The sequence below is a fragment of the Monodon monoceros genome, unplaced genomic scaffold, assembly GCF_005190385.1.
Source record: "Monodon monoceros isolate NGI ecotype Baffin Bay Population unplaced genomic scaffold, NGI_Narwhal_1 Super_Scaffold_21, whole genome shotgun sequence".
In the NCBI taxonomy this organism is placed as follows: domain Eukaryota; kingdom Metazoa; phylum Chordata; class Mammalia; order Artiodactyla; family Monodontidae; genus Monodon; species Monodon monoceros.
The window spans coordinates 135,984,428-136,009,015 of NW_021703778.1; the positions used below are offsets into that span (position 1 = coordinate 135,984,428).

General features: G+C 36.9%; 1 protein-coding gene across 2 annotated transcripts in view; it reads right to left on the minus strand.

The window, feature by feature from the left end:
* Nucleotides 1-24,588, minus strand: part of KCNH5 (potassium voltage-gated channel subfamily H member 5) — a 317,438-nt gene that overhangs the window by 64,460 nt on the left and 228,390 nt on the right. For both annotated transcript variants that reach the window (XM_029238666.1, XM_029238665.1), the window contains exon 9: nucleotides 3,442-3,694. In XM_029238666.1, coding sequence (XP_029094499.1) covers nucleotides 3,442-3,694 — 253 coding nt within the window. The remainder of the gene's footprint in view (nucleotides 1-3,441; nucleotides 3,695-24,588) is intronic.

Sequence of the window (24,588 nt, forward strand, 5' to 3'; positions counted from 1 at the left end):
CCAAAAGAATGCACTGCACCTGGTTTTTGGATTTAGAGATTTTTTAATTAATTTTAAAACGACTTCAGTTTTCTACCTTTCAACTGGCAAATAAATCAGTGTAAGAGAGAGCAAGGCCTATTTATCAGACCAATTTAAAACAAATTCTCATTTTTTTGAGGTACACTGAGATGGGGGAGAGGATGCTGTTTCTGTCTGACCCTTATAAGGGTCATGATGAAAAAGGGCACATTTCAATGCTAAAAGACACAATTCAAAATGAAGATATAATAGTTATGAATATTTGTACACCAAATAACACAGCAACAACCTCTATAAGGCACAAACTACAGGAGATACAAAGAGACATAGACAAAACACCTTAATAATAAAATACTTTACCATGTCACTCTCAGTCCAAAAATAGATCAAAAGGAAAAAAAAAAATAAGTAAAGATATTGAAGACCTAATCAACTTACTCAGTAAGGTAGAAAACCTAAGGCTATATGTCAAACTTCACATGCTGATAATTTTTGCAACTTTTCATTAAGTTTGTAATTAGGCTAGCAAAAAATGAGAAGGTAAGAAGAAAAAATAGTAGAAAAAGAATGAACAGTCACAAAGTGTCAGAAGTGATGCTGATGAGTTACTATTTTCCCCTCTCCCTTTCCTAAAACATTATTAAAGCATCTTAAGTGTTAAACAAAAAAACAAAAAACCTTTTTAATTGTAAAGGAAAGTATTTTTGATTTAGAAAAATCTGAAAACATGTGTCCCCAATGGAAACCACACTGAGAAGTCACACAACGGAGCTGGTGTGACGACTGATCTACAAGTCAAGAAGCTGGTTCGTTAAGGAAGGCCCTTCTGGCAGGTTCCATGCCCCTCAGGTGAAGCACAGGTGGCAGCAGGCACCGGACTTCAGCTGCCTCATGGGTGGAACCTGTAAACCATATGAGCACAAGGGTGTATCTAGACCATGGCAGACACACCACTGCATGTGGTGCAGTCGTCTCTCGTGTATGACATCACACTCCATCTCCTGCAGAAATTCACCATGAGTCCATACTTCTAGTCCACAGTCTCCTCAGATTGCCTTCCTATAAAGCCAGATTAGCGGAAGGTGCAACACCAAGGCAGAGTTCCCAAAGCTTGTCTCCATGACTATCTCGTCACCAATGACCCAAATCACAGACTCCATGAGGACAGTGTCTTTGCCCAGCACCACGGCACCTATGTGACCCTTTGAGCCCATGCCTCACCACCACCCACTTACCTCCTCTTTGGGAGATCACTTACAGATCAAAAGTTTTTTTTTTTAAATAAAAACCTTCTGACTGCCTTTTAGCTGAACTAATCTTTGTTAGAGGCCCACACAATAAAGAAAGATTGCCAGAGATGTATATATGTAATTTGACTCATTAAACCAAGAGATGAAAAGTCTCTGAAATCTCAAGATTTTTGAGGAGGATAAACAAAAAGCATGCATTCAAAGAAATAAAATATGACAGATATATGATGAGACTGGGCCAATACCCAGGGGCCCTGTGTTCATTTTTACTGTGTCATTGGGCAAAACCAGCTACCATTTTATTTTAAAATGAAAAGAAAATGCATTTTGTCTGTCTCACTGAGCAAATGATTCCAGCTTAGCAGATCCAGCCCAAAGGTACTACACTCAGGGCTTTCTCCATCCATCTTTTTAGAAAAGAATCTACCAAGGTAAAGCTATAATGAAGAAAATGGGGCAAAGCAAACGACAATGAGTGCACAGCCAAGGTAATTTATCATGATGGTACTCACTTTAGTGTAATATATTTTATGTCTGTTCTCCCACCCACCACTGACATGAACATGCAGGAAAAAATACACCTGTTTTGGGCTTGTGTTTTATCCTCTTCTTTAAGCAAACAAGAACGGTTGTAGTGTGTATATACTCCATTTTACCACAAAGGATTGTTCTGGCAAGATGTACAGTTTTTAATGAAGGATTATATAACTCCTTTATACTCCAAGAAACAAAGCAGAACTAGCACTAAGCAGCATTAAACACACCCAGAGTGCTGACTCTAAGTACTGTATGCATTTTTCTTGCAAATCAAAAATAAAAAGTTTCTAAAAGAAATTTATGCATAAATATAATATTATTTCTCAACAGTTAAGAAAAGGGTTACAAACAATAGTGTTCAGTCATTTGCAACACTGAATCATTTTCTGTAACCCTTACAAATTTTACTGAACAATAAAAATTTTACTTTATTTTCCTATGAAGAGTCATTGTTTCTCAATTCTCAATTCTGTCTTTTTCAAGTAATTGTGTTTTTTGAAATCAGTCCTTTATTTGGGGGCTGGATTTTGCTTTTGCAGTTTCTAAAATACATCAGTCAGTCTTTACTTATGAGAATAAGTGGCATTTAAACTACGGTAGGTTGACCTCAGTAGCTAAAAAATCCAATAGTTTAAAATTGAGCTCATTTTTCATGAGATACAAGCCATGAAAAATGTGATCAAAAGGGAGTTGACATCCTGCAATTCTAACTTATTTTACTTGAAAAAACACAAGAAATGATTCTCCTCTGACCTCTTTATTGCTTCCTTTTTTTTATCTATGTGGACTTCATGCTGCAGTATTTGAGCAGAAAATGACCTAAAATATCACTTAGCAATTTTTTTACCAAGATAAAATGTAAAATGGGTTACACTGTCCCCAAACATGTAATTTTTAAAAATTTTGTCACTCACATGTTCTGTCACTGCCTTTTGTCATCAGTGCAACTATCTACCAGGTCTCTGAATTTTAGAACAAATTTATTATTAGCTGAATAACTTCCCTGATTCATAAATGTAGATGGACAAAACCAGCTTTAAAAACCTAAGTTTACTTGCATTGTGATTATTCCAATATAATGGGTCAAATTCATTTACCTCCTCATCACTTTCAGCTCACTACTTAGGTCCACTGTGAGGAAGCGCAGAGGTTTAGAGTAAGATGATCTGTACTCAAGTCCTAACTCATTTACTAACTAGCTGGGCCAGTCACTAAAGTTTTCTGGGCCTCAATTTATACATCTCTAAAAGGAAATGTCGAACTACACGGGTTCTATTGTCCCTCTGAGACTAACACTCAGGTTACTAAACTGACAATCATTTCACAAGCCATTTTCACGCTTACCAACGTGGAGATACAGCCACCTTAGGCTGCGATCACCTCCAGTCTAAAAGGCACTGTCCTATGTTGCCAAAGAAAGTTTAATCAAACCCTCACGCAGCCCATTAAGCTATGACCAATACTGATGTTCTCTGCTGAAACGGAATTACTAGTTTTCACTGAGATTCATCATCTCATTAGTGACCCCATTTCCAAAGTCACCAAGCAAAGGAAATTTCTCTTAAGAAACCTGAGAAGTAAAATCTCTAAAACGGTTACACGTTTGCTACTACGTTAGGAAAGTTCACAGTACCTAAAATAGCCACCACCTCATCATCCTGGATGACTTCCAAGGATCCTGACACCACAAAGCAGAGGGCATCCACACTTTCTCCAGCATGGTAAATGAGGTCCCCAGGAGCACAGTGAATAGTTTGAAACTCTACCGCCAAGGCGCGCAGACACCCGTCGCTGGCCAATCGAAAAGCAGGATGCTCATTAAAAACCTTCCGGTTTAGATGAACACAGATATCAGCTCTCATGTCCTTGGGACAGATGGAGAGGACCTGAAGAAAGTGAGAGATGCATAAGTGAGAAGAAAATAGAGAGGGACTATTTCAGAAATCTAACATACTTATTGACTATGACACAGTCTGCAAAACAGTGTATTGAGGAAAACGGTAACAAGACACAGCTCTGCTCTGAAAGATATAAAAATCCATGGGCTGATGAGCATAGGGGCTATTACAATACAGCACCATGTACTAAAGCTCTGAGGGGGTATGGATCTCACCATTGAGACAACAGAGTCTTAAAATGGCCAGGAAGTGTCTCAGAAAAATATTTAATATAATGTCATCAAAATGCCAACTAAGATAGGTCATTAACATTCATTTTAGTCTCGTTGCTGTTTTAGAATTTTTTCATAACTAAATCAAAATTCAGGATAATGGACTTTTACTACACATTGGAGATGGATTCGTATTAACCAGTTATAAGACAACAAAAGGACCCTTGTGACACGACATGCAATTTGACATGGCTGATATAACTCCACTCTCAATGTGTTTTCTTCACTCTGAAATACGTATTTTCATTTTACTAATGAATTCATGCTCAGGGAGTGGAAAGAATATTCACCAGCCTTCTGTAGGGCTTAGGCAACTGGCAATGTCAATGACGGCAAGGTGGGCACATCATGTTGCATGGCAGCCCTTGCTCATTCGGGTCTTTGACTCCTAAAGACCGCTGAAAGCAACAGCAGAATAAGCTCTAAGTATCCTTTAGAAGAGGGAACAAACGGCAGAAACATGCTTAGAGAGATAGGGGTACAGAACTTTTATTCCCTGTAGCTTTCAGACAGGGCAATTAAAGACCCAGATTAAAATGGACATTATCCTCACATTATCATCAGAGCATCATCAAGCAAGATATGATTACAGAAGTCAGGACTGCCCAATTTAAAGATGCACGTGCAAATTCACATAGAATCCTCTCCCAACTCCCTTGGTAAACTATTCCTTATAATCAGAAATGTTTTTCTTTGATAGAATTAGAATCCCTCAAGCTGAAGTCTAAGTTGATTTTTCCTCATTAAGTTATATTGAATAATGTTTTCATATAAAATTGTTTTCTTCCCTGTACTAATTGCATTTTAAGCTTTAAAAAATTACCTAAGGCTTGGAATATCCCCTGACTTTCCTTTTATTAGGGGTTCACTATCAATGAAGAGGAAATTTCTGTTTGAAATGAAAAGCTGGCTGCTTCCATGTGTAGAAGACGAGCCCATGATAAATGTAAAGACCGTTCATTAAATGATTTCAATATCCCTCCCCTTAACCTCTCCTAGTACTGTGATACTATCTCACATCACTTAAGCATCTTTGTGGATTTTTTCTTACTCCTTTGAATTCCTATATGCAGTACAATCAGCTCACCTATCTTTCTGAAAGAGTTCATCTTTAAGGAAAGGAACACCTAACAGGGATATAGAAGCAATTGGCACTTTCCACATCAGTTATTTTCCATAATAATATAATTTTTTTTTACTATATTAACTTTTAGTGACTTCTGACAATATTAGTCATTCAATAAGCACTTATTGGGCTTCTACTATGGGGCGTGCCACTGCATTAAATTCCTGGAACTAGAAAGATAAATAAGATGCTCTTTGCTTTGGGGGAGGTAACCATGAAGTAGGGGGAGGTAACCATGAAGTAGGGGGAGGTAGGCATGTAAAGAGACAACTATAATACAGTGAGAAAAGTGCTATGGTAGGGGCATGGCCAAGGTGACATGGAAGCATATGCTGCCTAGAAGTCATTACTTATGACTTAGAGGTACCATAAAAGATCAACCTCAAGAGGACATGGGTCTGGGTGCAAATCTACCACTTATTGCCTCTGTAACCTAAGGCAAGTTACTTAACGACTCTAAACCCCATCTGCGAAATGGGATGATAGTGTTTATTTCATAGGTTCATTGTAGGAATTAAATGAAAGAACTTGAGTTAGCCCAATTTAGTCTTACACATGGCAAAAGTTAAAGAAAGGCTAGTTTTTATTTTTCCTACTGAACATGAGTATTCCTACAAAATTTACTGTTTTTTTTAGTTCTCTAAAGAAGCAGTTTGCTCTTTTTATTTCATTTTCCACTCCTGCCTGAATTCTGTTTCTTGGCTGTTTGATGAGGTTCCAAGCAGAATTAAGAAAGTATTTTTTCAGCATGAGCCTGAATACATTTTAAGCTTTAACTAATGTTAATATTATATTTTCCTCAAGTTGAAAATGAAACTGGTGCTAGAAAGCAAAAAACATAAAAGCAATTTTAAAATACATACACACACGCATAAACATTGCACTGAATAGCTTAATGGGAAAACGGATCAATCTATTTCTATCCCATTTACATTACAGAATTTTCATTGTTTTAGATTCATTTTGGTAATAGTCATTTTATGCCCTTTTAATTATTTCTTTCAAGATTCATGCTGCAAATGAAATCTTCCAATGTTAGCAATATTCTCTGTTTAGTGGCATATCAAAAGAGGATTTTTATTGCATTTTAAGTGCATCTTTCCGTTTTTTTTCACTTTCCTTAAGACATTGCCTCATTATTTTGATTCAAGGTATACACTAAAGTCCAGACGTCATAGAGTGACAAATTAAAACTAAGTGTTAAATAGACCAAAGTCATCCCTAGTGGCAAGCTCCTTCCCAATCTGTATATAGAGCATGTGCTCTATCACGATGTGTCTGTCATCAAAATATGAGTATAGTGTTATTCTTTCTGTAAATGAAAGCCCTAATAAGTGTCTTAAACAAGGCAAAATTTAGTTTTAAGTGATAGAATAAAGTTATCATGCAAGATGACTCTCACACCTGGTCCATTGGTCCCAGTTTCAATGTACTCTGCATTGAATGTCATATCCAACCTCTCGCTGGTATATTCCCCATTGGATATCTCATAGTTATAAACAAATGAAATTGAATTTCAGTAGAACATATTCAGTTAAAAGTGACCTCTTTTATTTGACTCCCAAGTTGATTATTTATCCCCTCTTCATGTCAGGATAGAAATAAATCAAAGTAGACGCTTAATTAAGACAATAAGTTTTCTCTTTGGAAGAGCTATGGCTGTATATAAGGGATCGTTTTTAGAATTCTGCAAACCAAGTGTGAAAAAAAGGAAGAATGCCATGGTCTGAAAAAGAAAAATTCTTGCGTATTTATGATGCCAGTTTCATTAAACCCAAGATCAAGAGGTACCATAATAGATACCCCTTAGGCTCCAAAGATCTAACCTCAACACTGACACTAGATCCTGATCTTAGAGGAAATGCTTTCAGTTTTTCACCATTGAGAATGATGTTTGCTATGGGTTGTTGTATATGACCTTTATTATGTTGAGGTAGGTTCCCTCTATGCCCACTTTCTGGAGTGTTTTTATCATAAATGGGTGTTGAATTTTGTCAAAAGCTTTTTCTGCATCTATTGAGATGATCATATGGTCTTTATTTTTCAGTTTGTTAATGTAGTGTATCACACTGATTGATTTACATATATTGAAGAATCACCACATCCCTGGGATGAATCCCACTTGATCATGGTGTATGATCCTTTTAATGTGTTGTTGGATTCGGTTTGCTAATATTTTGTTGAGAATTTTTGTGTCTATGTTCATCAGTGATATTGTCCTATAATTTTCTTTTTTTGTGAGATCTTTGTCTGGTTTCATAGAATAAGCTTGGGAGTGTTCCTTCCTCTGAAATTTTTTGGAAGAGTTTCAGAAGGATAGGTGTTAACTCTTCTCTAAATGTTTGATAGAATTAGCTGTGAAGCCATGTAGTCCTGGACTTTTGTTTGTTGGAATTTTTTTTTTTTTTTTTTTTTTTTTTTGCGGTACGCGGGCCTCTCACTGTCATGGCCTCTCCCGTTGCGGAGCACAGGCTCCAGATGCACAGGCTCAGCGGCCATGGCTCATGGGCCCAGCCGCTCCACAGCACGTGGGATCTTCCCGGACCGGGGCACGAACCCGTGTTCCCTGCATCGGCAGGCGGACTCTCAACCACTACGCCACCAGGGAAGTCCTGTTGGAATTTTTTAACCACAGTTTCAATTTCAGTACTTGTGATTGGTCTGTTCATATTTTCTTTTTCTTCCTGGTTCAGTCTTGGAAGGTTGTACCTTTCTAAGAATTTGTGCATTTACTCTAGGTTGTCCATTTTATTGGAATATAGTTGTTTGTAGTAATCTCTTATGATCCCTTATATTTCCGTGGTGTCAGTTGTAACTTCTCCCTTTTCATTTCTGATTTTACTGATTTGAGTCCTCTCCCTTTTTTTCTTGAGGCATATGGCTAAAGGTTTATCAATTTTGCTTATTTTCTCAAAGAACCAGCTTTTGGTTTCATTGATCTTTGCTACTGCTTTCTTTGTCTCTATTTCATTTATTTCTGCTCTAATCTTTATTATTTCTTTCCATCTACTAAATTTAGGTTTTGTTTGTTCTTCTTTTCCCAGTTGCTTTAAGTGTAAGGTTAAGTTGTTTGAGATTTTTCCTGTTTCCTGAGGTAAGATTGTATTGCTATAAACTTCCCTCTTAGAGATGCTTTTGCTGCGTCCCACAGGTTTTGGATTGTCATGTTCTCATTGTTGCTTGTCTCTAGGTGTTTTTTGATTTCGTTTTTGATTTCTTCAGTGATCCATTGGTTGTTTAGTAACATACTGTTTAGCCTCCATGTGTTTGTGTTTTTCACAGTTTTTTTCTTCCTGTAACTGATTTCTAATCTCATAGTTTTGTGGTCAGAAAAGATGCTTGATATGATTTCAATTTTCTTAAATTTACCGAGGCTTGATTTGTGGCCCAAGATGTGATCTATCCTGGCGAATGCTCCCTGTGCACTTGAGAAGAAAATGTATTCTGCTGCTTTTAGATGGAATGTCCTATAGATATCAATTAAGTCTATCTGGTCTAATGTGTCATTTAAGGTTTGTGCTTCCCTATTAATTTCCTGTCTGGATGATCTGCCCATTGGTCTAAGTGGGTTTTAAAGTCCCACACTCTTTATTGTGTTACTGTCAATTTCCCCTTTTATGGCTGTTAGCATTTGCCTTATATATTGAGGTGCTCCTATGTTGGCTGCATAAATATTTACAATTGTTACATCTTCTTCTTGGATTGATTGCTTGATCATCATGTAGTGTCCTTCTTTGTCTCCTGTAATAGTCTTTAAAGTTTATTTTGTCTGATATGAGAATTGCTACTCCAGCTTTCTTTTGATTTCCATTTGCAAGGAATAGCTTTTTCCGTCCCCTCACATTCAGTCGGTATGTGTCCCTAGGTCTGAAGTGGGTCTCTTGGAGACAGCATATATACAGGTCTTGTTTTTGTATCAACTCAGCCAGTCTGTGTCTTTTGGTTGGAGCATTTAATCCATTTACATTTAAGGTAATTATTGATATAAGTGTTCCTACTGCCATTTTCTTAATTGTTTGGGTTTTTGTAGGTCTTTTTTCTTCCCTTCCATTGACAGAGGAAGGGATAAAGAAGATGTGTGTGTGTGTGTGTGTGTGTGTGTATACACACACACACACACACACACCCCAAAATGGAATACTACTCAGCCATAAAAAAGAACAAAATGCCATTTGCAGCAACATGGATGGACCTAGAGATTGTCATACCGAGTGAAGTAAGTCAGACGGAGAAAGACAAGCATCATATGATATTGCTTATATGTGGAATCTAAAAAACTGGTACAAACGAACTTACTTACAAAACAGAAATCAAGTCACAGATGTAGAAAACAAACTTATGGTATCAAGGGGGGAAGGTGGGGGGAAGGAAGGATAAATTGGGATATTAGGATTGACATATATACTCTACTATATATAAAATAGGTAACTAATAAGAACCTACTGTATAGCACAGGGAACTCTACTCAATACTCTGTAATGACCTATATGGGAAAATAATCTAAAAAGAGTAGATATATGTATATGTATAACTGATTCACTTTGCTGTACAGCAAAAACTAACACAACATTGTAAAGCAAACTATATTCCAATAAAAATTAATTATAAAAAAACACCTAAAAAAACCCACTGAGACTAGAGAACCCCTTTTTCTAAAAAAATTTTATTGGAGTATAGTTGACTTACAATGTGTTAATTTCAGGTATATAACAAAGTGAATCAGTTATACATATACATACGACTCTTTTTTTTTAGATTCTTTTCCCATATAGGCCATGACAGAGTATTCAGTAGAGTTTTCTGTGCTATATGGTAGGTCCTTATAGAGAACTCTTTTAATAAAACATAATCATGTTATCTCACTTTCTTAAAAATCTAAAAGCTTGCTTTCCCACCAGATAAAGCTCAAGTTCTAAGCAAGCATACAAGGCTCTTTATGGTGGGAGCCTCCTCCAGCCACAACCCTTATTACCTTCCTTCAACCCTGCATCCCAGTCACATGGTATTTGTCACCTCTCTAAAGTTGCCATGCTTGCTCATGGCTGTTTGCCTTTACACATGCTGTTCCTTTTGACTGGCATACCCCATCATCTCCTTCTCTGTCTAGTCACCTCTGATTCATCCATCAAAAAAAACAGACCAACTCTCACTGTGTCATAAATACAATTTATACACAGCTCTATCATAGAATTTGGTATTGTATAGAAGGGGAAAATGAGAATAAAGGTGTTGTGATCTGTATTTTTAAATAATAGCACATTGTAGTAACATTAAATTATCACAGAGTTGAAAGGACTTTGTCCTAGAGATTTCAAAATTTTATTTACAGCAATAAAATTATCCTTTACTTTTTTAATGAAATCTCACCTTATGCCCAATATGTAAAGCAGATACAAGCAGAATTATGCTGGATGAAACTCTGACGGAAAAGCAGACTCCTAGGCAGGGCTCCAGAGGTCACATTCATTCATTTAACTCATAGCTACTGAGCTCTGGTTATATGCTAGTTACATGCTGGCTACTATACAGGCCCTCCAGATCCATGAGCTAAAATTCTCATGGTGCCTGACTCCCTGGAGCTTCCAGACAGGAAAAGCTTGAAAAATTACTGTTCCTAGTCCAATGCCCTATTTTACAGAAAATGCAAATATATATAACATAAAGGTTATGTGATTTGCTCAAGGCCTCTCAATAAATTACTAGCAAAATCCAAAACTGTTGAGTTCCAGCTCTTAAGCCATGCTCCTGAGTGAAGTTCAACCAGCAATAAAATATAACATCTGTTACTTTCTGATGTTTTCTTGTTCTTAGTGTACTACAAAATTCTTTGCAAATTTGTTTCCATTTATAACTAAACCCTTTCATTTTAGCTCCAGTAAATATAATGCATATAGAATGTGTCAGTAAAGACATGAAGATTCACTGACAAATTATTTATTTATCCATTACTATTTGCCAAAGGGAAGTCATCTTATTTTATATGTAAGTTGTAGTGTATATCTTGAAAGGATCTGAACTAGATATTAGCATAGAGAGAACATTTGATAAATGTCACTCAGGTAGATTCCTTCCCCCATCACTTTCATCCATTATGGTATTAGTGCTTACAGGAAGCTTAGAAGAAGAGTGAGCCTACATACTTTAATTAGAAACCAAGAAGTTAAATCAAGATTCTCTAAGGAAATGCTTGACTAGAGTCAAAGGAAGGTTTATCCTCTTTTATTCATTCTTTGAACATACTTTAAAATGTATTTTAATACTCATTATACAAAACATGGGAAATCAAAAAACTATAAAAGAAAATAAAATGTCTTCATTATTTATACATATTTATATATGTATATAGCATTTTCATAAAACTTGAGTCTCTAAAGTTTTATTTCATGCTATAATCACTCAACGTCATATTATAATCATTTCCCATGCCATGAAATATTGATTTAAAAACAAAATTTGAATCATTGCATAATAATCCCTAATATCATTATAACACAATTCACTTAATCATTGCATTATAACTGGATATTGAGATTTTCAGTTTTACCTTTCATAAATCAAGTCATAACAAATACCCTGTACCTATATCTGGTTGTCTAAGGACAGTGTTTTTAGAAGTAAAATTAGTGAGCAACGTATAAAAACATTTTTAAGGCTCTTGCCAAATTGCTTCCCAAACAAGTTGTACCAAATTACACTTTGACTGGTAGTATATGAGAGTATCTTACATGATTTTAATAATCTCTCTCTGAAATCTCCCATTTTCATTTGAAAGAGAAACAAATGGCAATTTCACCTGAAACAAAAGAACTGTATAGTGACATGAGACAGAGGCTGGAACACTTTAGTCTTAGTGGAGGTGGTTTCCTACCACTACTCCCTAGTTCAGTGACCACAGATGGACCACTTCTAATCAATCTACAACAAATTTCTAGGGTGAAAATGGGAATAATTGTATTTTAAGTGCCTGAAGGTAGTGAACTAAACAAGGCTCCCTCTTGAGGTCTCTTACGGCTCTAAAATATTTTGCTGTTTATCTATAAAATCCTGTATCAGGAATAATATAGTATCAGCTATCTTTAGTAATAACTGATTAGTGAAGATGATCCAGTTTTCTTAGGGCAATGGAATAAATACATTGATGACATTTTGATAGGCATTGAAGTCATCATTGACATTCTTCAAAATTTCTGCTCCCTTTCACGCAATTGTTATGCATTGCTAATTAATCACTGCTCACCAGTCCAACTGAGTGGGTATTAAGTTAGTGAAAATTAGTGGAAAATGTCAGGCAAGTGACATTTGCACATAAAACATTTTTACAATCCTTCCTGGGAATGAGGAGTTCAAGACTGCCAACAAGTGGAGTAGTGTTCTCTACAGGAATTCAATTCTCATTCATTTTATAAGAAGAAAAGAAAGCTCACCTTATTATTATTATTTTTAACTATAGCCTGGCAGCCATGTGGACCAAGAGAGAGCAGCTGTCTGGATGTTAGTCTGCCAATTTCTGGGGGTATCAAAACCTCTAGATAATTAACTCAGAACCATGTAATGAAATAAAACCAAAGTAAATTAACTTCCATTTTTTAAAAGTAAAAGGTCATATTTAGTGACAGAAGACTGCTCTAACCAGTGAGAGATTACAGATTAAAATACATAGGTTTCACTTTACAGATAAATTTCCTGTGACTAGACTTCATATACAAAAGTGAGACCTAAGGTTTTTGTTTAAAAAACACAGAAAACCAATTCTACCAAGTTTTTCATGATCTTGGTTTTCTAGTAGGGTGAGCAGTGAAAAGAAACAGCAGTTGTTACCAATTTTTTAACTTGTTAAAGCTGCTGTTTGGGGCTACTAACTTTCCAAAGGTAGGGCTCTGATGAAATTTAGAGTTTCTATTGTTCTCTATTCTCTATCTCATGTCTGTATTTTTATATGTGCATATATTTGACTAAATAAGAACACTTTTACACATGTGAAAATATTTTCTAAAATTATACTTTTAAAGTAATTTGATTAATTATGCAGAAGATTGGAAACCATCCTAGAAACAATCTGAGCATGATCTTTTTAAAAGTCATCTATGACAAATGATGCTCCCAGCATCTCTAAAAGAATGAGTTCCTCTCTTATATTGTGGGTGGAAGTGAATTAGTACTTCTATTACCTGGTGACAGGAACTGTATATATATATTATACCTTAACATCCAACAATTCAACTTGTAGGTATACACTCAACAGAAATGTCTATATATATGGACAAAACCATATGAACAAGTGTAGCAGCACTATTCATAATAGCTCCAAACTGAAAATTACCCAAAGATCCATAAACATTAGAATAGATAAATACATTGTGGCATATTCACATAATGGACTGCTACTCAGCAACAAGAATGAAAGAAGAAACAACTACACATAACACACCTGAATCTCAACAACATGATGTTGGTTAAAAAAGAGCCTGACATGAAAGAGTATTCTCTACATAAGTCCATTTATATAAAGCGCAGCAACTGGCAAAATCAATATACGGTTCTTGAAGCCAACAGATGAGTTACTTTGGAAGGGCAAAGTTGATTAATGCCTGGAAAAAACATGAATATGTTCTATATGTTCTTTCCACATGGATATGACCTATATGGGAAAAGAATCTAAAAAAGAGTGGGTATATGCACTTGATCCCTTTATTTATTTATTTATTTAAATGAATATTTATAGAGTATAGTTGATTTACAATGCTGTATTAGTTTCTGCTGTACAGCAAAGTGAATCAATTATACATATACATATATACACTCTTCTTTAGATTCTATTCCCATATAGGTCATTACAGAGCATTGAGTGGAGTTCCTTGTGCCATACAGTAGGTCCTTATTAGTTATCTATTTTATATATAGTAGTGCGTGTATGTCAATCTCAACCTCCCAATTTATCCCTCACGCCCCCTTTCCCCCTGGTAACCATAAGTTTGTTTTCTACATTTGTAACTATTTGCTTTGTAGATAAGCTAATTTGTGCCCTTATTTTAGATGCCACATATGAGTGATATCACAGGATATTTGTCTTTCTCTGTCTGACTTACTTCACTCAGTATGACAATTTCTAGCTTTTAAAGTTTACTTTTAAAACCACACACAAACATAAATAGTAACTATGTGAGAAGATGGATATGTTAATCAGGTTGACTGCAGTAATCATTCCACTATGTATATGTAATCAAATCATCATGTTATGCACCTTAAATTATATAACTTTCATTTTTTAAAAAAGTTACTTTCAAACAGATGGGTATTATCCAAAGAAAATGAATGATACAGAAATTGGAACCACTAAATCAGTAGTGACAATTATTTCCAGAATGATTGTGACTATGAATGTTCATGTCTCAACCTACCATTCAGTTCCTAAAGATATGCATCGGGTCTCTTTCAAATTACTTAATGTAATTTAATATATTTATGTAATTTAATATAAACTGTAGAAAGTAAAGGTAGTCAAAAGAAGTCATGAGTAGTAAATGAAGCAAAAGATATGTGGGTTGATTATTTATATTGCTTCTAATTCCAAATAATTCCATATATGTGTGCATGTGTGTATCCAGATGGCTAAAATCAAGCATACAAAAAATAACAGCTAGAAAGTTAAGTTGTCTTGAAAAGATTAGGAAATTATTAAGCAGAAGAATAAATAAAACAAAATCCCAATGTTTGAACAATTGAGATCATATTGAAACATTTTTTCACAACTCTGTCATATACAGATGACAGATACAGTATATATAACAATGCTTATGTGTAAGATGTCTATGTACTATAAAACCAGATATCTTTCAAAGAACACCAAGCTCTTCCACTCACTCTCCCAATATGTCGACATTTATAGACTAGACCCTGATCAATATGTTCTTATTGAATAAAGCCTGTTATGTTATTTTGTATAGTTGAAATGGGATAGCAATATCAGACAAAGCTTCCTTGTAAATTATACCCTTCACTATTCGTAACATGTCTCAGGAATTTAGCTCTCTGGGACAACTGGAATAGACAAAAGAGTATAGTTACTTGAATATTTACATGCTCAACTATTCCCCCTAGATTTTCTATGGCAGTATTTCATGCATAAGTAAATTATAAGAAACAACATACAGACTATATTAAAACTAATTTTTAAAAGCACGTACAATAAATATAATTTTCAAAGTTAAGAAAATGAAATATAAGCCTTAGATTGAAAGAATATATTTGTAATACATGTATCTTACAAAGGAGTCACATTTCAGATAACATGAAAAACTCCTACAAATCAATAGGATATAGGCAGAAAACCTAATTTTAAAAAATTTAAAAAGAGTTGGGCAATTTACAAGAGATTATCTGTACAGATAATATGACTTTTAAAGGTGTTCAAAACCATTAAGTATGCAGAAATGCAAATTAAAACCACAATTAGATACCAATACACACACGCCACAATGGCTAAATGTAAAAGGCTGACACTATACTAAGTCCTGGAGAACATGTGGAGCAACTGGACTATCAGTTGTCAGATAGTTAACTGGACTATCCCATTCTAGTGGGAATGTCAAATAGTACAACCACTTCCAAGACTCTTTGACAATTTCTAATAAAACCAAACTTCTACCAATACTACAACCCATCAATTTCATTCCTATGTATATATACTACAGAAGTCTGTAAATATGTTCATGAAAAGACAGGTACAGGGCTTCCCTGGTGGCGCAGTGGTTGAAAGTCCACCTGCTGATGCAGGGGACGTGGGTTCATGCCCCGGTCCAGGAAGATCCCACATGCCGCGGAGCGGCTGGGCCCGTGAGACATGGCCACTGAGCCTGTGCGTCTGGAGCCTGTGCTCCGCAACGAGAGAGCCCACAGCAGTGAGAGGCCCACGTACCACAAAAAAAAAAAAAAAAAAGAGACAGGTACAAGAATTTCATAACATCTTTATTCATAACAGCCCAAACTTAGAAGCAACCCTTGTGTCCATCAGCCATAGAATGAGCAGAGAAATTTTGATATATCCATATAAGTGAATACTACATATATACTGTATAATTCCACTTATGTGAAGTTTAGCATCAAAATAGTGGTTACAGGAAGCAACTCAAATGCCCATCAACTGATGAATGGATAATCAAAATGTGGTAAATTCATACAAGGGAATATTATTCAGTCATTAAAAAGAAATGAAGTAGTGATACATGCTATAACATGGATGAATCTTGAAAACATGCTAAGTGAAATAAACCAGTCACAAAAGACCACATATCATATGATTCCACTTATACGAAATGTCCAGAATTAGCAAATTTATAGAGACAGAGAGTAGATTAGTCCTTTCCAAGGGCTTGGGAGAGGGGATAATAGAATAAGTTACTGCGAATGGGGATGAAGTTTCTTTTCGGGGTGATGAAAATGTTATGGAGAGTGGTGACGGTTACACAACCATGTGAATCTACTAAAAACTACTGAATTGTACATTTTAAAATGGTGAATTTTATGATATGTGAATTATATCTCAATTTTTTAAATAGTGGTTTATTTGGAGTAGGGAGGGGACAGTAATTGCCTGGACATGGCGTGGGATGGGCCTTCTGGGGTGATAAAAGTGTTTTTATCTTGATCTAGGTAGCAGTTACATGGTATATACATATATAAAAACATTGATATTTATGTCTATGATTTGTACAGGTTATTTTTGTGTATGTAGTGTGGGTGAGTACCTTTCTCTGATAAAACACTATATGGAAAATCATTACTATCACCATTTTCCAACCACTAAAAGTATTAGCATTAGGCAAATTTGGATAGAATTAAGTTGTACCATGTATGGAATAGAACACTGCAGCAGACACAACTACCTAATTTCATTCAATAATTACATACTACTGGCATAGAGTGTATTTTTATGTAAAACATACATAGGAAGTGGCATTAATGAATAGTTACAAAGAGTTTTTGCATGCAAGTTGCTTGCCTATCTCACCAGGAAAATAAGACAAACTCACTAGTCTGTCAAAGTTACAAGGAAAAGTGAACAAGTTGGAAAAAGGAAGCCAGCTTTAGGGAAAATACATTATTGGCAGCAGCTCAGAAGAGTGTATAATTAAGGAATGTTTGGGAAAAAGAGAGCTGATCTACTCAGGCCAAACCAAAGTGAGATCTTGGTCATTTATAATTAATCAATATTTATGTTTTTTTCACTTCATGTAGTTGAAACAGCTTTTTTTAAATGACTGGTACATCATAACGAATTTCTATCACTAAATGTAGTGTCTACTATCTTAAGTTTGTATCAATGCTGTTAATAAGACCTGAAAACAGCACAGTAAATACTGCCAGTTTTTTCACTGTTTACTTAATAGTATATATGTTGTCATGGTGACTAAACCATTTCAATGTTTTAAGGACCAAAAATAAACAAACTTTCCTTATATACATGAGCCCATTTAGTAGCACAGGAGACATACATAGGTTTTCTTAAGTTGAAGAAATTCCTTCAAAACTCATTAATATTCTGCAATATACTAGAAACCAAATGATCATCTTTTTGATATAGCATGCTATGTTGACATTATTAAAGGGACTTCTGGGAAATTAACTCTGAATGAATTTTGTTTTATGTATTACTTACATTGCTATTTGCTACCAATGTCTTCATTGCTGAGAAACGAGACATGACAGTAATCAAACTTGTTGCAATTCTCATCATCCAGAAAATAGCCATGAATACAAGAGAAGTAAAACTGTCCATGAATAGGAGAAAAGACCGTCACACGCATGTGAGATCTGCATGTAACAGATGCCCTCAGACGTCACTTGATTCTTCAAGGAACTCTACCAGAGCCCCACATCCTGCAAACATGACCTAGTTTCTGCATATGGCAGGTCAAAGACAGCAAATTGTTAGAAATTTTGCTGGAGGTGTGTGCTGACTGTGAGGAAAAGCAATAGATGAGAGGCTAAAGAAATATTCAAAAAAACAAAATGTAATGATGAACATATGGAAATGAAAACTTAAAACATAATATCATTTATAATTTATAAAATAAAATAGTAAATCTAACAAAACAGGGACAGGATCTGTTTTCTGAAAATTACAAGATGCTGATGAAGGAAATCAAAGAAGACCTAAATGAATGGAGAGATATACCATGTTAATGAATTGGAAGACCCAACATAGTAAATAGGTCAACTCTCCCCAGATTTATCTATAAGTTTAATGCAACTCCTATCAAAATTCCAGCAAGGTTTTTTGGTAGACACAGACAAGCTTATTTTGAAATGTAAATGGAAAGGTGTAAGATCTAGAATAGCTCAGAGCATTGAAAAAGGAACAAGGTAGTAGGAATCACTCTATCCAATGTTATGGTATATTATATAGCTGTAGCAATGAAAACAGAATGATATTGGCAAAGACACTCTTTTCAACAAATGGTGCTGGAAAAATTGGACATACAGTGGCAAAAAAAGGCCAAACTTCAACCTAAATCTTACATCTTACACAAAAATTAACTCAAAATGCATCATGGACTTAAATATAAAATGTAAGACTATAAAACTTGAAGAGAATGAAAAGACAAACAACAAACTGGAAAAAAATACTTGCAAATCATATATCCAACAAGGGACAAATATCTAAAATATATAAGAAGTACCAAAACTCAACATTAAAAAAAAAAATCCACTTTGTAAACAGGCAAAAGACATGAAAGGATGTTTTACTGAAGAGAACAAACAGATGAAAAATAAGCACATGAAAATATGTTCACCATTATTAGCCATTAGGGAAATACAAATTAAACCTACAATGTGATATTACTGCCCACCTAAAATAAAAAATAGTGATAACCTCAAATGATGCGAGGATGCAGAGAAAACAGATTGTTCATATATTGCTGGTGGGTATACAAAACTGTATATCTACTCTGGTAGTTTCATACAAAACTAACATGTGCTTAACATATGACCCAGCAATTACACTCTTGAGCGTTTATCCCAAAGAAAGGAAAATTAACATCCACACAAAAACCTGTCCATGAACGTTTATCGTAGTTCTATTTGTAATAGCCCCAAATGGAAACAACACAAATTTTCTTCAGTGGGTGAATAGCTGAACAAACTGTGGTACATCTATGCCATGGCATACCATTCAGTAATGAAAAGGAACAAACTAGTGATACACACAATAATTTGGATGGATCTCAAGGGAGTTACACACACAATGAAAAAAGCTAATGTCACAAGTTTACATGATTTGATTTATATAGCATTCTTGAAATGACAATATTAAAAAGCTGGAGAATAGATTAGCGGTTGCCAGGATTTAGGAAGGTGTGGGTGAGAGAGGAGGCTGTGGCAGTGAAAGGATAGCACGAGGGACCCTGTGATAGAACTGCCCTGTACTTTGACTGTGGTGGTGGTTGCATGAACCTATGCTTGTGATAAAATTGCTGGTTGTAGAACCAAACACAGACACACATACACACAGAGAGAAATTAGTGTGTGTAAACTGGCAAAGTTTGAATAAGGTTGATGATTCATATCAATGTCATCTTCCTGGTTATGAGGGAAACCGAGTGAAAGGTAGAATCTCTCTATGATGCTTCTAACAACTGCATATGATTTACAATTATCTCAAAATAAAAAGTTTTTTTAAATAAAGCTAAGAGCTTTGTATTAACAAAAACTAAAAGTTTTTTCCCTCTCTTTTCAGGAAGGGCAAATATTCCTTCAAACAACCAGAGCTCCTAGAACATCAACTAATAACAGAGCATTGCATTCGGTGCCATTAATACACTTTTATTGTGTTACTTTTCATAAAGCTAAAAATACTTGAGAACGCCCCTCAGTAGGAGAACCGTCTGTATGCTCTGGATTTACATGTGCCACCTTGGCTGGAAGATTAGTTTAATCTCATCAGAGACAACTACAGTTTGTCCTTCTGCCCCAGGGTAAACCAAATGCCAAACCTCTGACCTGAGGCATTAGCCTCTAGCAAAAAGCCAAAGGCTTTAGTCAAAAAACCCTTTGCTCTGGGAAACCAAGCTGTAATTTTGCAATTTATAACAGCTCTCTATAAAATATTCCAGTTTCATCTTCTTAAATGCCCAGACACTTCAAAACTGTACTGAAAATCTCATTTAGACAAAGAGTATGTTTGGTCCTTAGTGATGCTTTAGACCTGAACAAAATCTTTATGCAATTATTATTTTTCCAGTTAATGAATCCTTTAATGATATTAGCTTTGCAAAGTGTGTTAACTAATCTAATACACTAAGAAAGCAGTATAACTGCTTTCCTAAGTCCACAGAGGTTTTCAAAGCAAAACAGGAGTGAAGGGGGCAGGGCACAACCTTTAAAAGAATGACATAGCCCAATGACATAGCTGATTAGAACCAAATAGGTCCAAGATGGACTAGACCTTGAGCCTCAGTATATGCTCATTGTAACACATCAGCAAGCTAAATGACACACCCACATGGGCCAGACAGTTCCAAGGCCAACCATAAAGGTCAGAGAGTGGGCAGTGGCCCAATTCCTGGAAATCCCCACCCCTTCCCCAAATAGCTGGAATACCCCTCCCACTCATCAGCCTATGAAATTACCCACCCCTATAAAAACTGACAACCCCGTACCCTGGTGCCACTCTGGCCTTCTGAGATGGTCCACACTCTGTCTGTGGAGTGTGGTTCTCTCTAAATAAATCCACTTCTTATCTATCACTTTGTCCCAGCGTGTGGGTTCAAGCCCCAATCAGAGTTACACCAGTTTCAAAAGCACTCTAAAACAGTTCTATCATTGTTTCCTATTTCGTTTGCTCATCGATTGATGGTCACCTATGAATTCCAGAAACATGTTTTGTCTTTCAGATATAGACAAAAAAATATATACAGCCACTACCTTCAGAGTTTCTAGTCTACTGGTTAAGATAGCTTAACAACAACAACTACTGCACTCTTTTATCAACAAAATATGAGTAACATTCTGGGAAAGCCCAAAGACCTGAGTGACTCAAAAGTTAACCTTGGTGAGGTTGAGGAAGATAGCGGAAGAGTAAGACATGGAGATCACCTTCCTCCCCAGAGATACATCAGAAATACATCTACACGTGGAACAACTACAGAACACCCACTGAACGCTGGCAGAAGACCTCAGACCTCCCAAAAGGCAAGAAAGTCCCCACGTACCTCGGTAGGGCAAAAGAAAAAAGAAAAAACAGAGACAAAAGAATAGGGACAGGACTTGCACCGGTGGGAGGGAGCTGTGAAAGAGGAAAGGTTTCCACACACACTAGGAAGCCCCTTCGCGGGCGGAGACTACGGGTGTCAGAGCGCGGGAAGCTTCAGAGCTACGGAGGAGAGCGCAGCCACAGGGGTGCGGAGGGCAAAGCGGAGAGATTCCTGAACAGAGGACCGGTGCCGACCAGCACTCACCAGCCCCAGAGGCTTGTCTGCTCACCGGCCGGGGTGGGCGCGGGCTGGGAGCTGAGGCTCCGGCTTCGGAGGTCAGATCCCAGGGAGAGGACTGGGTTTGGCGGCGTGAACACAGCCTGAAGGGGGCTAGTGCGCCACAGCTAGCAGGGAGGGAGTCCGGGAAAAAGTCTGGAGCTGCCAAAGAGGCGAGAGACTTTTTCTTGCCCCTTTGTTTCCTGGTGCGCGAGGAGAGCGGATTAAGAGCGCTGCTTAAGGGAGCTCCAGAGACGGGCACAGCCGCGGCTATCAGCGCAGACCCCAGACACGGGCATGAGACGCTAAGGCTGCTGCTGCCGCCACCAAGAAGTCTGTGTGCGAGCACAGGTCACTATACTCCACTCCCCTCCTGGGAGCCTGTGCAGCCCGCCACTGCCAGGGTCCCGTGATCCAGGGACAACTTAGCCAAGAGAACGCACGGTGCGCCTCAGACTGCTGCAACGTCACACTGGCCTCTGCCGCCGCAGGCTCGCCCCGCACTCCGTACCCCTCCCTCCCCCCGGCCTGAGTGAGCCAGAGCCCCCGAAGCGCTGCTCTTTTAACCCCGTCTGGTCTGAAGAACAGACGGCCGCAGGCGACCTACACGCAGAGGCGGGGCCAAATCCAAAGCTGAACCCCAGGAGCTGTGTGAACAAAGAGAAAGAGAAATGTCTCCCAGCAGCCTCAGGAGCACCAGATTAAAGCTCCACAATCAACTTGATGTACCCTGCATCTGTAGAATACCTGAATAGACAACGAATCATCCCAAATTTAGGAGGTGGTCTTGGAGAGCAAGATATATTATTTTTTCCCCTTTTCCCCTTTTTGTGAGTGTGTATGTGTATGCTTCTGTGTGAGATTTTGTCTGTAAAGCTTTGCTTTCACCATTTCTCCTAGGGTTCTGTCTGTCCGTTTTTCTTTTTTTTTTTTTTTAACTTAAAAAAATTTTTTTTCCTCATAAATATTTTTTATTTTAATAAATTTGTATTATTTTAATTTATTTTATTTCTTTCTTCCTTCCTTCCTTCCTCCCTCCCTCTCCTTCCTTCCTTCCTTCCTTCCTTTCATTTCTTTCCCTTTCTTTCTTTCTTTCTTGCTTTCTCTCTTTTCTTTATTTCTACTTGTTCTCCCTTTTATTCGGAGCCCTGTGGATGAAAGGCTCTTGGTGCTCCAGCCAGGAGTCAGTGCAATGCCTCTGAGATGGGAGAGGCAAATACAGGACACTGGTCCACAAGAGACCTCCCAGCTCCATGTAATATCAAATGGTGAAAATCTCCCAGAGATCTACATCTCAACATCAAGACACAGCTCCACTCAACGACCAGCAAGCTACAGTGCTGCATACCCTATGACAAACAACTAGCAAGACAGGAACACAACCCCATCCATTAGCACAGAGGCTGCGTAAAATAAAAATACAGCTACAGACACCCCAAAACACACCACCAGACGTGGACCTGCCCACCAGAAAGACAGGATCCAGGCTCATCCACCAGAACACAGGCACTAGTCCCCTCCACCAGGAAGCCTAAACAACCCACTGAACCAACTTTAGCCACTGGGGACAGACACCAAAAACAACGGGAACTAGGAACCTGCAGCCTGCAAAAAGGAGACCCCAAACACAGTAAGATAAGCAAAATGAGAAGACAGAAAAACACACAGCAGATGAAGCAGCAAGGTAAAAACCCACCAGACCTAACAAATGAAGAGGAAATAGGCAGCCTACCTGAAAAAGAATTCGGAATAATGATAGTAAACATGATCCAAAATCTTGGATATAGAAGAGAAAAAATGCAAGAAACATTTAAAAAGGACCTAGAAGAACTAAAGAGGAAACAAGCAATGATGAACAACACAATAAATGAAATTAAAAATACGCTAGAAGGAATCAATAGCAGAATAACTGAGGCAGAAAAACGGATAAGTGATATGAAAGATAAAATAGTGGAAATAACTACCGCAGAGCAGAATAAAGAAAAAAGAATGAAAAGAACTGAGGACAGTCTCAGAGACCTCTGAGACAACATTAAATGCACCAACATTCGAACTATAGGGGTCCCAGAAGAAGAAGAGAAAAAGAAAGGGACTGAGAAAATATTTGAAGAGATTACAGTTGAAAACTCCCCTAATATGGAAAAGGAAATAGTTAATCAAGTCCAGGAAGCACAGAGAGTCCCATACAGGATAAATCCAAGGAGAAACACGCCAAGACACATATTAATCAAACTGTCAAAAATTAAATACAAAGAAAACATATTAAAAGCAGCAAGGGAAAAACAACAACACACAAGGGAATCCCCATAGGGTTAACAGCTGATCTTTCAGCAGAAACTCTGCAAGCCAGAAGGGACTGGCAGGACATATTTAAAGTGATGAAGGAGAAAAACCTATAACCAAGATTACTCTAACCACCAAGGATCTCATTCAGATTTGATGGAGAAATTAAAACCTTTAAAGACAAGCAAAACCTGAGAGAGTTCAGGACCACCAAACCACCTTTACAACAAATGCTAAAGGAACTTCTCTAGGAAAGAAACACAAGAGAAGGAAAAGATCTACAATAACGAACCCAAAACAATTAAGAAAATGGGAATAGGAACATAAATATCGATAATTACCTTAAATGTAAATGGATTAAATGCTCCAACCAAAAGACACAGACTGGCTGAACGTATATAAAAACAAGACCCGTAAATATGCTGTCTACAAGACACACACCTCAGACCTAGGGACACATACAGACTGAATGTGAGGGGATGGAAAAAGTTATTCCATGCAAATGGAAATCAAAAGAAAGCTGGAGTAGCAATTCTCATATCAGACAAAATAGACTTTAAAATAAAGACTATTACAAGAGACAAAGAAGGACACTATATAATGATCAAGGGATCGATCCAAGAAGAAGATATGACAATTGTAAATATTTATGCACCCAATATAGGAGCACCTCAATACATAAGGCAAATAATAACAGCCATAAAAGGGGAAATCGACAGTAACACAATCATA